The sequence below is a fragment of the Cavia porcellus genome, unplaced genomic scaffold, assembly GCF_034190915.1.
Source record: "Cavia porcellus strain 051 isolate PalLab524CR breed Dunkin Hartley unplaced genomic scaffold, mCavPor4.1 scaffold_6, whole genome shotgun sequence".
NCBI lineage: Eukaryota > Metazoa > Chordata > Mammalia > Rodentia > Caviidae > Cavia > Cavia porcellus.
Window position 1 is genome coordinate 27,848,021 of NW_026947489.1, and position 13,991 is coordinate 27,862,011.

Sequence of the window (13,991 nt, forward strand, 5' to 3'; positions counted from 1 at the left end):
ATACAGGTAGCTTTAAAGTCACTGTAAAGCTTGAAAAAGGGGCCAAAAGTGACCTAGAAAAAAGCCCTGGGCAGAGTAGAAATAGGTGTTCAGTGTCTTAGTAGGTGAAAGCAGAGATGGTTTCCGATCACAGAATCGCCAGGTCTAAAACTGCCCATTTGCTCCACACTGTCTCCATCTAGCGGCAGACACTTACTCTGTTCCACAGAACACAACTTTGGTTTCACTGCAGGGACTCCTATCCCTCCCTCTCCTTTGTAGGTACTCCAGTGCTGCTGCACGAGGTGCCCCAGGACTCTCTCCACTGTGGTGTGGCCTGAAGGATTAATGTGTTTTCTTCAGCCTGGACTCCCCTGTAAGCATCACACTGAGGAACAACTTCCACAATGCTCAGTCTCTAAAATTTTCCAAATAAGGGATAGTTGGATGTAGTGGTGCATGCCTGCGGTGGCACCATGCCAGCACTTGGAAGGCTGAGGCAGGAGGAGCATGGTAAAGTTGAGACCAGCTTGGCTTACCAAATGAGTTCAAAGCGAGCCTGAATTGCATAGTGAGACTCTATCTCAAAAATAAATACAAAATAAGAGAAACTAGGAGAGTAGCTCACTCAGGCTGAGGCAAGAGAATTACTGCTAATTAGAGCATCCTGGGTTAGTAAGTTCAAGGCCAGTCTACCTTACATAGCGTGATCGTCTGAAAAAATGGGAGCTTTTATCTCCTAGAAGCTAATTATGAATATGCTTAAAACTGCCCGTTATTATTATAATGCATGAAAGAGTAAAAACGACAGGCAAGCAATTCTGTGCACACGGTGGTCTGAGGATTTAAGAAAGCCTCTTGTCAAGAGTTTTGTCCTATAGCCAGGCGTGGTGGTACACACCTTGGAATCCCAGCTGGCTGAAGGATGAGGTAGGATCACGAGAATTCCAAGGAGCCTGGGCTATGTAGCGACCTCGAGGCCAGCTTGAACTACATAGCGAAACCTGGCTTTAAAAAGGTTTTTTTGTTTGTTTGGTTTTTTTTGTCTTTTTCATTTTTATCGGTACCAAGGATCGAACTCCACGACCGCCTGCTTGCAAAACAGGTGCTTATGCCTCTGAGCTAAATCCCCAGCCCCCTAAAAAGTTTTTTTTTTTTTTTAAAGAATTAAATGGCTGATCAGGAGTTAACTCTCAGCGCGACCAGTAAATACAGAAGTTAAAGTAATGGCCAATCAATAGAGCTGGCCAGTGAAAAGCCTTTTGAGACAGAGTAAAGAGAGATTAGGGTAATGCCGAATGGTTGGTACAATTACTGGAAGGGACGGAGCTCTTTGGCAGGAAGAGCAGGCTGGGTTTCAGAACCGTTCACCTGCGCTGACGTCGCTTTCGCTGGCCGTCTCCAGCGGCTGAGTCTGTCTGCCGAGCCCCAGCGAGCCGAGCCGACTACAGCCCAGCCGGAGCCCCGCCCCTTGCCCCGCCCCCTCGCCTCGCCCCGCCCTCTCCACCCAACGGTCTCTCCTGCAGCCGGCCCCGCCCCTCCCAGGCCCTCGGGACCTAGCCAGCGCCTGCGCAGTCCCCAGAGCGCCGGGACCGGGATGGCTGCCGTTTTGGAGTCGCTGCTGAGGGAGGAGGTGTCGGTCGTGGCCGCCGTGCGGTGGGTCGCGCGCCGGCCCCAGGGTTTGGAGGTAAAGGCACCCCCAGCGCGGCCCGGAGCCCACCACCCTGTCGCGCTGCCCGGGCCGCCGCCGACCTCCCTTCCCTCCCGCAGGAGAGCCCGGGCGAGGCGGCCGCGCTGCGCGCGCTCCAGCCGCTACGGAAGGACTTCGTACCGTTCCTGCTGAACTTCCTGCGCGAGCAGAGCGGCCGCGTCCTCCCACAGGGTCCGCCGACCCCCGCCAAGGCCCCGGGCGCCGCGGCAGCCCTGCCCGGAAGGCCGGAGGGCCCGGCGCGGGGCGGCCGCGGAGCGCGCAGCCAGCTCTTCCCCGCGCCCGAGCCCCCGGCCGCCGCCACTGAGGCCCCGCTTGCCCGCCGCGGGGGCCGGAGAAGGGGTGCGGGGCCGGGCCGCGAGCGCGGGGGCCGCGGGGCCCCGGAGGACGGGAGCGGCGGGGACAGCCCGCCCTGGGCCGGTGCCCGGAGGCCGAGGGGCGCTGGCAGCCCCGGCCGGGCGCTCTCGGATCCGCCGAACCTCAGCAACCTGGAGGAGTTCCCTCCCGTAGGCTCGGTGCCCCCCGGGCCCGCAGGGTGAGAAGCAGCCCGCGGCCGGGCGATCGAGGCTTAGCAGGTGGGGGTGACGAGTCTGTAGCTGCGAGGGCTTTGCGAGAGGCCCAGCTGTTGTGGTAGAGGAGGGAGTGGTGTTTGGAGATAGAAATGTGAGGAAACCTGTGGCCACTCTCAGCAGGACGAAGCCTTCACGCAGGATCAACCCAACTCCGGTGAGCGAAGAGCGGTCACTGTCCAAGCCCAAGACCTGCTTCACCTCACCCCCAATCAGCTGTGTCCCCAGTTCCCAACCCTCAGCCCTGGACACTAGCCCTTGGGGCCTTGGCCTTCCCCCAGGGTGCAGAAGTCTGCAGGAGGAGCGGGCGATGCTCAGGAAGGAGCGGTATGGCCTTGCCGCTCGCTGAATGTCCGCTTCCTCCCCAGGGGAGACCTGCAGGGCTTTCCCTCAAAAGTGATTCCCCCAGACCTCTGGGTTTGTTGCCTGGGCTGTTGATACCTTCTCTGAGGGACCCCTATGACTGCCCTGGAAGTCAAGCTGACTACTCCTGATATCTCTCTGTCCTCATAGCTCTAAGCAGCTGCAGCAGTCACCAACCCCAACTTGTCCCACCCCAGAGTTGGGACCCCTCATCCCCAGCCGGACAGGAAGCCTCGCAGCAGAAGCCGCTGACCCTGCACGAGTGTCCTCCCGCAAGCGCCTGGAGGTGGTGGCCCTTGTCTACTCCTCCTGCATTGCTGGTGAGTGAGCCCAGAGGGCTGTAGAGAGCTGCGTGCAGTACTGCTATGCAAGAGGATCAGCAAGGCAGAGAACTGAGCCTTGACTCCAAACAGTGCCCATTACAATGGGATTTTTTTTTTTTTTATATCCAGAAAATCTGGTACCAAACCTCTTCTTGGAGCTTTTCTTCGTCCTTCAGCTCCTTACTGTCCGGAGAATGGTGGCTGCCAAGGACAGTGATCTTGAACCAAGTCAAGGTCAGTGAGCAAGACCTATTTTGAAAGTGGGCTCTGTAGATGGGGTGGTCCTTCCTGACAGCTCCTTATTACCCTAGATTCCCTGGAAAGCCCGCTGTTCCAGAGCATCCATGACTGTGTCTTTTTCGCGGTCCAGGTTTTGGAGCATCAGTTTCAGTGAGTTTCCTGGCCAAAGCATTTGGGCCTTATTCTTTTCTGTCTAGTTCTTAGGTGACTTTGAGTGTGCTTGTGCATAACACAGATACAGTAGCCCTGGACCTTTTCCTGTCTGTAAAAATTGGTGTCAAGGGTCAGGATTTTTTCCTCAAAAAATCAAATACCCTTGGCAGCCGACCGTGAGATCATTGGTGACATTTCTGGCCCGCTCATTTGTTCTCTGCTTCACAGGGTCTCACTTCCTCACGGTTTTGTCTCCATCATGTTGACCCTTGATATACATGCTGGGCTTGTGTTCTGTTCCATGTTCCAGGCGCAGTTCATGTGGCATATAGCTGCTGCTTCCTGTGTCGTCTGGTCTCATTCCCAGTCATGTGTGTTCTTGTCTCTGCAGGGTTCTTTCTTACCTGGACAAAGGGACCTTAAAGCTGCTAGCTGAGAATGAGCGGCTGATGTGCTTCTCCCCGGCTCTGCAAGGCCGCCTTCGAGCTGCGTATGAGGGCAGCGTTGCCAAGGTAGTGACACCAGTGGAAATGCCCACTGCTCTGCACATAGTCTTCCCTGCTTCCACAAATAAATTTAAACAGCCTGCTCTCTACCTTCAGTGACCTGTGGAGTAACTTGGCAAGACACGGGGTCACATCTTCTGACCATGGCTCATCAGGCTTTAGTCCTAATGTCACTGCCATGTTTCAGGTCTCTCCGACAATGACACCCTCTGCTCAAGCTGTCTCCTTTCAGCCAGAGACTGACAATCGTGCCAATTTTTCCAGTGACCGGGCCTTTCATACTTTTAAAAAACAGAGGTGAAAAGAAAAGGGAACTTTGGGGAAGGGGATGAAGTGACACTTTCTCTGGAATAGACAGCAGCTTTATTGTCATAGAACTTATAAGTCTAGCAAACTAGTGGTGTGTTAGTACGACCAGGCCCTTTATGACAACTGCTGGAGGGCTGGCACTGTTCTGTGTTCATGGACATAGACCCTGAGCTTAGCCGTCTCACAGCACGTGATTGCAGTCCCCTTCTCAGATAGCATGTGCCCAGATAGATTCCCATTGCCCCCAAAAGTACACAAGGGTTGCGATGCCCAGTAGCTGGGTCTGTGGCATCTCTGTAGAGTAGAGAAATCTGGAGGCTAAGGAACGGCGCTGGGCAGGACTGGCCTTGGCTTTTCCAGGCAAAGAGGCTGCACTTGGAAATGAGTGAGGCAGCTGTGCAGCAGCTGATCAAACGTTTTGTGTCTGTCAGGGATGTGTTCTATGAAGTGCTTCGAGAGTGGGAAGATCGCCATGAAGAGCCTGGCTGGGACTTTGAGAAGGGATTGGGCAGCAGGATCAGGTGGGTGCTCACTCCTGATCACCACTTAGCTTGCTTCTGACAGTGAGCAGTTCAGTGGTATTCAGCAAGCTGCTGGGGGAAGGCTTGCTCTACTCCTTCCAGCCTGAAGTTGTTTTCTGCTCTAGTTCTTAGTAGTGCCCAAGGGAAATCTGTCTGCCTAGTAGTTCACTCCAAAGTGCAGAGGGCTTAATTCGAGTTGCCTTGAGTTTATCCCCAGTCACTGGCAAGAGTCCTGCCACTTCCATGTTCTCCATTGTGTAGGTTAAGCAAATCTGATGGCTTTGCATAGGTAGCTGACCAGGCTGTAGAATATACACGGTCCTCTGTCCACTCCGTCTCTCATTCATCTTGGTCATGAAGCTAACTGGCACTCAGTGTGGCCTGTCATTTCTTGTTGGTTAAGTGCACCTCTAGTGTTTCGCACGGCATCTTGGTGCCGAGAGGGTTCTTTGGCTTCTCCATGCTCTCAGATCTTTCTCTTTCCCTTCTTACACTCCATGCCTGCCTTTTACCCCCAGAGCAATGATGAGTCAGCTCTCTGCAGCCTGCAGCCACAGCCACTTCGTTCGGCTTTTCCAAAAACAACTTCTTCAGGTAACAGCCTGTGCAAGCATTTAACCTACAGTGACCAGCAGGTGTTGTAGGCCACCAGGGAAAGGTGGCACTCTGGACAGATTCCTTGGGTGGTATTTCACACTCAGGTGCCAGAGCAGAAACAGCAGTGTGACCTACCTGTACCCTGTGCCCCACATCTCATGCCTTCCCAAGCCTGTTACTACCTTGTTTCCCTGTACCGTGGAAAAAGAGGACAGGGACAGTAGTCAGACCTTTTCACATCCCAGCCCTAGTAACTGGGCAAGTGCTTCCGTTTGACTTTCTTCACCTTTAGAATAAAAATATATTCCCTGCCTCAAAAACTGCCCAGCCCATGACATGGAGCTAGCTTTTCAGAAATGTTCCTTACTCTGTCCTTTCTGTGCTTGGCCCTGTCTCTTCCCTCTGCCACCCTAGATGTGCCAGAGCCCTGGTGGTGCTGCGAGCTCTGTCTTGGGTGAGGCCCCAGATGTGTTGAACATGCTGGGAGCTGACAAGCTGGGACGCCTACGGAGGCTCCAGGAACGACTCGCAGCCCCTCCAAGTAGTGGGGGGCCCTGCCCACCCCCCACCTTCCCAGGCTGTCAAGGTTTCTTCAAGGACTTCATCCTAAGTGCCAGCAGGTAAAGGTCCTATCTTTTGCAGTGAGAGGGCACAAGTTAGGAGAGGTTTGGCCTCTCAAAAGGGCAACTCCTCTCCTTTTCCTGGGATGTAAGGGGGGGGGCAGTTGGTCTCACTTTCACCCACTCCCTGCTCCCAGCTTCCAGTTTAATCAACATCTCATGGATAGCCTGAGCCTGAAGATCCAGGAGCTCAATGGCCTCCCACTGCCTCAGCATGAGCCTGGGGATGAAGATGGGGAGTCGGATGTGGACTGGCAGGTGAGCAGAACAAGGAAGAACGAGGCCAGACCTAGGACAGGAGGGTAGATACAATGGACGGAAGACCAGTTTGGAAATGTTCTGAAAGCCTTATGCATATCACTGTTGCTCCCTTGGTTCCTCACAGGGTGAACGGAGGCAGTTTGCTGCGGTCCTTCTTAGTCTGAGACTTCTGGCTAAATTTCTGGGCTTTGTGGCTTTCCTGCCATACCGGGGCCCTGAACCACCTCCAAGCCGGGAACTTCAGGACTCCATTGTGGCCCTCAGGAGCCAGGTGAGTGAGCACAAAGTCCTGGGAAGTGGGGAGCAGGGAGACTAGCAGGACACAGGCTGCTCCCTTGGCTGTTTAGGAAAGCTGGCAGGTGAGGAATGGCACCCCGCCCCCACTGCCTGCTGACCAAACCCTGGCTCTCCCAGGTTCCTCCTGTCCTGGATGTGCGCGCACTGCTGCAGCAGGGGCTGCAGGCCCACCGGGCAGTGCTCACCGTGCCCTGGCTGGTGGAGTTCCTGTCCTTTGCTGACCACATTGTCCCCTTGCTGGACTACTACCGGAGTGTCTTCACTGTCCTGCTACGCCTCTACCGGTGAATAGACAGGGCTGAGGAGGCTGAAGCAGGAGGATTGCTGTGAGTTCCAGGCCAGCCTGGACTACATAGTGAGTTCAAGGCCAGCTTGAACTACATAGTAAGCCTGTCTCAAAAACAATGAATGTGTGGGGCCACAGTGAGCAGGCCTGCTGCACCTCGAGACTGAGCATCCCAGGCTTCCTCTGCAGTTTCAGTCAGCCCTGAACTTACAGGAGAGGCCACTGGCCCACAGTGACATTCTGTGTGTGATGTTTTGCCTTGCCCTTGGCCCTTTCTTGTCTCCTGTGGCACAACAGAAGTGATGATGTGGCAGGGGACACCATGAGGTGACAGAAGTGTCTTGTGAGGCCTGTGTTTGAGAAAATGCTCGGCAGTGGCTACTGTTCGCTCCCTGCCATTTTAGCACACACGTTCCCTTCACTCCCCCATTTATCTTTCAGGAGCTTGGTGTTATCACAGGAGGGTGAAGGAGAGATGTGTTTCCTGAACAAGCTGCTACTGCTGGCTGTTCTAGGCTGGCTTTTCCAGGTGGGCAGCCTGCGGGTCCCAATACAGAGGTGGTGCTAGGAGAGACAGGAGCACAGTGTGGGGTGAGCCAGATCCAGAGGTGTGGCCGTTGATGTGGCGTTGGTGCCTTGGTCCTGCCTCGTGACATTGTGAGGTATGGGGTCTCAGAAGTGCCAGCTAGAGCACGGGCTGCCATCTCTTGCCAGATTCCCACAGTGCCTGAGGACTTCTTTTTTTTGGAAGAGTGTCAGGTAGATGCCTTTGAGGTGGACACAGCTGCTTCGGAGCATGGTTTGGTGAGTGTTGGTATTGGCCCAGAGGCTTGGGAGCCCAGGAAGACAGGCCCACAGCCCGGGAAGGCAGAGGACAACCAACCCCGCCTCTTCTCATGCAGGACAGCGTGCCTGTGGTGGATCAGCAGCTGCTGTACACCTGCTGCCCCTACATCGGTGAGGATGGGCTCTCTCATGTGCCCAGGGCTGCGCTCCCCAGTGGCACTCTGAGACGCATCCCTATAGCCTGGTAGGCATGGGCATGGGCTGGCGGGCTTCTGGGACAGAGAACTGAGACTTCTCTGCTGCAGGAGAGCTCCGGAAACTGCTCGCTTCATGGGTTTCAGGCAGCAGTGGACGGAGTGGGGGTTTTGTGAGGAAAATCACACCCACCACCACCACCAGCCTGGGGGCCCAGCTTCCCCCAAGCAGCCAAGGACTCCAGGTAGGAGGACAAGCGGCGGGCAGGTGCCAGTGTATACGGCAACTGGGCCTCACAGACACCGCTCTCCTCACAGGCACAGCTCGCCCAGGCCTTTTTCCACAACCAGCCTCCTTCACTGCGCAGGACTGTGGAGTTTGTGGCAGAGAGAATTGGGTCAAACTGTGTCAAACACATCAAGTAAGAGGGCCTCAAAGGGTCTGCAGCCCAGTCCTTACCATTTTCCCCTTAAAAGCCCTGTGGCCAAAGAAAAGAAAGTCAGCTGGGAGAGCAGGAGAGTGACAAGCCCCTGGGGAAGTCCTAAGCAGGTGGCCTTTTCCTCAGAGGCCCTTTCTGATTTCGTCTTTCCAACTACCCCAAAACTTGCTGTCCCTGCTACAGGGCAACGCTGGTGGCAGATTTGGTACGCCAAGCAGAGTCACTTCTCCAAGAGTACCGAGTGGCACAAGGCCAGGAAGGGGGAGATCCAGCCCAGCTGTTGGAGATTCTGTGTTCCCAGCTGTGCCCCTCTGGGGCCCATGCATTAGCCCAGGGGCGGGAGTAAGAATCACGTCTCCTTGGACCTTTTTTCCTCCACTATCCTTGGCTTATTTTTCTGTTTGCTCTTCCCTTTCACACGCACATCCTTTATCCCCTCCATTTTCCCCTCTCTGCTCTAGGCTTATGCATGGTGAGGCACAAAGGTCAAGGATGACTCGGGATATGTGGTCTTCTTCTTCCTCCAGCATTTGGGGTGGGGTGGGGTGGGGTGGGAGTGGGCAGTGCACAGGCCTCACAGCCTCCTCCTGTTTCCTTTGAGGTTCTGCCAAAGGAAGAGCCCCGGAGCTGTACGGGCACTGCTTCCAGAGGAGACCCCAGCAGCTGTATGTAGTAGGGTAGAGGCCTGGAGCCAGCAGGTCCATGGTGTGTGTATGTGTGCATGCGTGCATATGTGTAAATGTGCATCTGCATGGAGCTGCTCGGGGACTCTGGCAGCTGTCGTTGCCCCTGGCTCCTGACTCCAGTTCTTTGCTCCCAGGTTCTAAGCAGTGCAGAGAGCATTGCTGTAGGGTTGGCCACCGAGAAGGCCTGTGCATGGCTGTCTGCCAACATCACAGGTGAGGCTGTACATTGTTTTGCATGATAGACCGGAAGCCTTGCACAGTTTGGAAAGATCGGCCCCAGCCAGCTGGAAACGGGAAGGGTGTGGATTGTTATGGTGAGCCTGTACGGGACACCCCAGTGATCCTGTTTCTGTTCTCCCCTGCAGCGCTGATTAGGAGGGAGGTGAAAGCGGCTGTGAGCCGCACACTTCGAGCCCAGGGTCCTGAACCGGCTGCCCGGGGGGAGCGGAGGGGCTGCTCCCGCGCCTGTGAGCACCACGCTCCCCTCCCCTCCCACCTCATCTCCGAGATAAAAGTACACAGCTCCCTACTCCCTTCAGCTCCCTGCTCCCTTTCCCGCTCTGTTCCTGGTTTTCCTTTCCCACATCAGCTGCAGGATTTCTGTGTAGAAGCTTTTTATGTTGTGTGGCTAGTTTATTTCATTTGTCACAGAAAGAGAAGGCAGAACAGAAGCAAGGAGTTTCCTTCCTGTTTCTAAGCACTGACATCCCTCGTAGTGCAGAAGGGTCAGTCTAGAGTTTTGAGTGAAGTGCATTTTACACAGAAAGCAGTGGAAATGAGTGGCATGTGGCTTGAAGTGTGACAGTCTGAGTGTCACTCCAGCAGCCCATGTGATTAATGTTCTTCAGACAGGGAAAATAACAGATCTTCTACCTTGGTTTAAAAACCAGGTTTTCTAGGTCAGCAAACAGCATATACAACATATCGAACCTTTTCTTTTTCGTTCTTTGCATACTTAGGATTGAATCCAGGACCCCAGTCCTTTATTAATTTCAAGGCAGAGTCCTATTCAGTTACCCATGTTGGCTAGAACCTGGCAGTCTTCCTGCCTCAGTCTCCCTGGAGTGCTAGGATTATAGGTATGTGCCAGAACGCCTTGCTGGTTTGAGACAGGGTCTCACTATATAGTTCAGGCTGGCCTCAAACATATGGCGATACTCCAGCCTGCCAAGAGCTGAGGTAACAGGAATGTGCCATCATGTCCAGTGTGGCTGTTTTTGTAGTTTTACTAGTTTCCCATCCATTTATGTACAGTCTTTGACTGCTTTTGTGCTACAGCGGCAGTGCTGCAAATTCTAATGTGTTTACTCTGTGGTCCCGACCTAAGGTAATAGTCTAGGAATAAAGGTATGAATAAGGACCACAGAACAATACCAAGAGGTAGCCACAAAGTAACTGGTTCTCACTGTGCAGATCTGTACTGAAACCTCCACTGGGTAAGACAAGGTGAACAGAAGCCTGAGGACTAGGAAACATCCAAACATGTGTCTGGCAGGACAGTCCCAAGCACTGTGAGATACCCTCTGGGAGTTGGTTAGGTGCTTGTCCCAAGCTAAATGGCATCTCTGGAGCTGTCAGGCAGAGCTCATCATCCTTCCATTGATCTGCTCCCTTGGGTGTCCCCATGGTAGATTTTCCTAGCCATGCTGTCCTGCCTGAGCCCCAGCTCTAGGGGCACCTCAGCCCAGCTGCTTCACCCCAGGGTCCTATTTTCCTTTTCCTTCTGTCCCTCTCCACTGGCTTGTTCCCAATGGCAGCCTGGCCCCAGCCTGGCATGAGATCTCACCCTGCTCTCTGCAGGATGTGCTCTCGCTGGCCGTGGGGCCCCGGGACCCTGACGAGGGAGTGTCCCCAGAACACCTGGAGCAGCTCCTGGGCCAGCTTCGCCAGACACTGCGGTGCCGCCAGGTAAGACTTGGCATGGGCCAGAAGGGAGGTGTCAGCAGCAGAGCCATACTGGCCCAGGGCCAGTTCTCCCAGCAGTGAAATGGTGCTGATTGCCCCCTTTTCCCCTGCAGTTCCTGTGCCCTCCTGCTGAGCAGCATCTGGCCAAATGCTCTGTGGAATTAGCGTCCCTCCTGGGTATGGCTTTTTATCACATCCTCTCACGGATTCTCCAAATCTCGGGGATGGGTACAAGCAAGACTAAAAGACAAAGCCCTCTTTGGCTTCCATTTTTAGACCCCGGTTTCCCTCTCTTCTGTAGTTGCAGACCAGATCCCCATTCTGGCTGCCCCACACCGGCTAGAGCGGGGACAGGCACGGAGGCTTCTGCTCATGCTGCTTTCTCTGTGGAAGGAGGACTTCCAGGGGCCAATTCCCCTGCAGTTGCTGCTGAGCCCAAGAAATGTGGGGCTTCTGGCCGACACTCGGCCACGAGAGGTGAGTCAGGCAGGAAGGTTCTTAGTCCTCTGTAGCTGGGGTCTTGTGATCACCACCCTTGCGGAGCTGCTGTGCTTCCTGTTTCACACTAAAGCAGACTCCTTGTGTTTGTCTCAAGTTCACACAGCAACTCTGACTTTTGAGCTCAGTCTGTCCGGTCACGGTCACTCTGCAGTGCCCCAGCAATGCTAATCTCCTCCGTGGTGGGCTTTTCAGTGGGACCTGCTGCTGTTCTTGCTACGGGAGCTGGTAGAAAAGGGTCTGATGGACCGAATGGAGATTGAGACCTGCTTGGGCAGCCTCCATGAGACTCCGTGGCCAGGGGTAAGCTGTCACTCTCCTCTGATCTCACAAGGAAAGAGATGTCACATAGCCAGTTTGTTGTCACTGGATAGGACAAGTATTGGAGACAGAACAAGTGGATGTGTCAGGTTTCTTCAGGACAACCAGGGATTAAGGCATGACTGTTGTTCTTTCAGACTACTGTAGCTGCTTTCTGAGGAAGCAGAGGGTGGGGGGAGCAGCTGGGAACAATGAGTATTGCTTTTTAAAATTAGGATAAGCTGGATTTGAATCATAGCCTAAGTTTTTTTTTCTTCTGTGATTCGAGGACAAGTAGTTTCTTCACCCATAAAATGGGATACTGGGTACTGAATTGGTCACAGACAGATAATGGTATGCTAGGGAAAGCCTCAGAGCTCACCATGCCATGACATGTACCTACCCAAGTACCAGTAAGACAATGTGGCACATCCACTTCAGTGGGGGGAGGGGGAGAGTTTGGAGTCCATCTACCCCCAATAACCTAGGGTTTGCTCTTTAGACATACCATGTCTGCCATTTTTTGTCGTCTTTGTCCTTAACTCCAGGACTTCCCTGAAGAATTGGCAACACTGTCTCGCCTGTTTTTAGCTGAGCTCCACCTGCCAGAACCCCAGCTAAGAGCTTGTGAGTTGGTGCAGCCAAGCAGGGGAACAGTGCTGGCCCAGAGCTAGGGATCCTGCCTGTACCTCAGGAGGAGACCTGGGGACTCACTGAGGCTGAGAAGTGGATTTTGCAGCCAGACTTCCTGCCCAGAAGGGAAGGAAGCGTGTGGCCCCAGTGTGGCTCACAGACTAGGCTTGCAGCCAGATCCTGGAGGAGAAGCCTTGGGCTCCAGTCCTGAGTGGAAGAACTGGGATTTCTAGGATGCTGAATGTACTGAGAGGAGCCTGCTCAACACGGTGCACAGGCTCAGCATCTCTGAAATCTGTGATCCTGGGGAGGCGTGACAAGGCAAATGACTTCTGCTTAACTTGTGAAGAAAGTTAAAACATGGACCTTGGGAGGCCACATTTTAGCACCAGGAACTGGACTACCACGTGTACCACGGAGAAGGCAGGACCACTGGCTGGAACCTGCTGTGATCTGGACCTTCGCTCTGTGCAGGTGTTAACTTTTTAAACCCTGTCTCCATCCAGGGACCAAAGACAGGGCAGAACTTTGAGGTTTTTGTTTATTTTTAAATAAACTTTTAACAAGGGCTTGACAGCTGTTTTCCCCAGTGTCTTCCTGTCTGAGGTAGTCTTTGAGTTGGGAGCTACGTGACTGCGACATCCATGTAGAGCCCACCCTGCGACTCCCACCCTGAGGCACTGTCTGCTGCTAACTTCCTGCAGCAGTGCAGAATTGTCTGGTGTGTAACTCCCTGTGCGCAGGACAGATTTAGGATATAGTGCAGTTTCCATTCACAGGAGCCTCCCTGCTGAGCTACATGGTGGAGTAGCTTCTGGAATATCAAGTTTAGCTCAGAATGTGCTTTGGAACAAAGTGTTCTATTTTTTGGATTAATTGTTGAGACTATGTCTCTAAATGAATCAGTAAAGTACATTATATTCATTCCTACATGATGTTTCTTCTTTTTGAGAATAAGACAGTTTGTAAGTGGCTTATAAAAATCTAAGCATGCAACATTTCTTAGGATAAAAATTTGTTATCAGAAAGGTCGTTGACCCAGATTTTGTGGGCCCAGAGAGATCTCCCTGTGTTTCCACAGCAAAATGAGGAGATGCCATCATCAGCAAGCTGGTGACAGAAGAGTTTCTCAGTCACATTTCTCCCTGCTCACTGCAGCCCACCATGCCTCTTTCACCACCACTCCCTTAAAATTTCTGCATCTGAACCTAATCTCTTCGTTGTCAAAAGCCTTTATTTTTGTCCTTCAAGTCCAGTGCCTTCTTAAAAGTTTGTCCTGGCAACTGAAGCCAGGGCCTTATACACACTAAGCATGTACAATGCCACTGAGCTATACTCCCAGCCCTCTCAAAAAAGCTTTTAAGAAATACAGTTTCCTGCTGGATGTGGTGACACATGTCTATAATCCCAGCAACTGAGGCTGACATGAGTTAAGGCAGCCTGGGCAACACAGTGAGTTTAAGATCAGCCTGGTCTTTATAGCACAGTGATCCTCCTGATCCTCCTGCCTCAGCTTCTGGAGTGCTGGGATTACAGACATGTGTCACCACACCCAGCTTATATTTCTGCTTTCTGTGCTCAAAGACAAGCACTACAACAATAGGGTTAAACAGCAAGCAAAGCCAAACCCTGCTGAAGGTAAGCAACAGGCTCACAAGCTACTTTTTGACGTGCTTAGGAGAGTCTCAAGCCCCAAAGAATGCTGGGCTTACGAAGGTCTGACTTAAGGCCACTGAGTTAAAGCCAGGTGTTATGGGTACCTGTATGGTCCCAATGATGGACCCTGGTCGATGTAAGCCTTACAGGTACTCATAAGG

The 13,991-nt window shown here is 53.3% G+C and overlaps 1 protein-coding gene across 4 annotated transcripts; it reads left to right on the plus strand.

Moving 5' to 3' along the window:
* The first annotated feature begins 1,520 nt into the window (after positions 1–1,520).
* Cdan1 (codanin 1) lies at positions 1,521–12,748 on the plus strand. Of its 4 annotated transcripts, none has more exons than XR_010047772.1 (28): positions 1,522–1,666; positions 1,750–2,222; positions 2,377–2,583; positions 2,770–2,939; positions 3,072–3,176; positions 3,254–3,332; positions 3,727–3,847; positions 4,029–4,138; positions 4,582–4,671; positions 5,190–5,265; positions 5,683–5,888; positions 6,026–6,146; positions 6,274–6,420; positions 6,564–6,730; positions 7,174–7,261; positions 7,447–7,536; positions 7,635–7,689; positions 7,824–7,957; positions 8,031–8,134; positions 8,336–8,494; positions 8,754–8,817; positions 8,973–9,051; positions 9,204–9,352; positions 10,639–10,746; positions 10,857–10,920; positions 11,045–11,220; positions 11,339–11,544; positions 12,090–12,181. XR_010047772.1 is itself a non-coding variant. In XM_063249556.1 (28 exons), exons 1-28 carry the CDS (start codon positions 1,577–1,579, stop codon positions 12,213–12,215), a joined length of 3,666 nt encoding a protein of 1,221 aa, XP_063105626.1. In that variant the 5' UTR covers positions 1,522–1,576; the 3' UTR covers positions 12,216–12,748. The 4 variants fall into 4 exon arrangements, 2 of the variants coding, with proteins under 2 accessions (XP_063105626.1, XP_063105627.1); XM_063249556.1 differs by having other exon boundaries at positions 11,437–11,544; positions 12,090–12,748; XM_063249557.1 differs by having other exon boundaries at positions 2,380–2,583; positions 11,437–11,544; positions 12,090–12,748.
* The last annotated feature ends 1,243 nt before the right edge of the window (positions 12,749–13,991 follow it).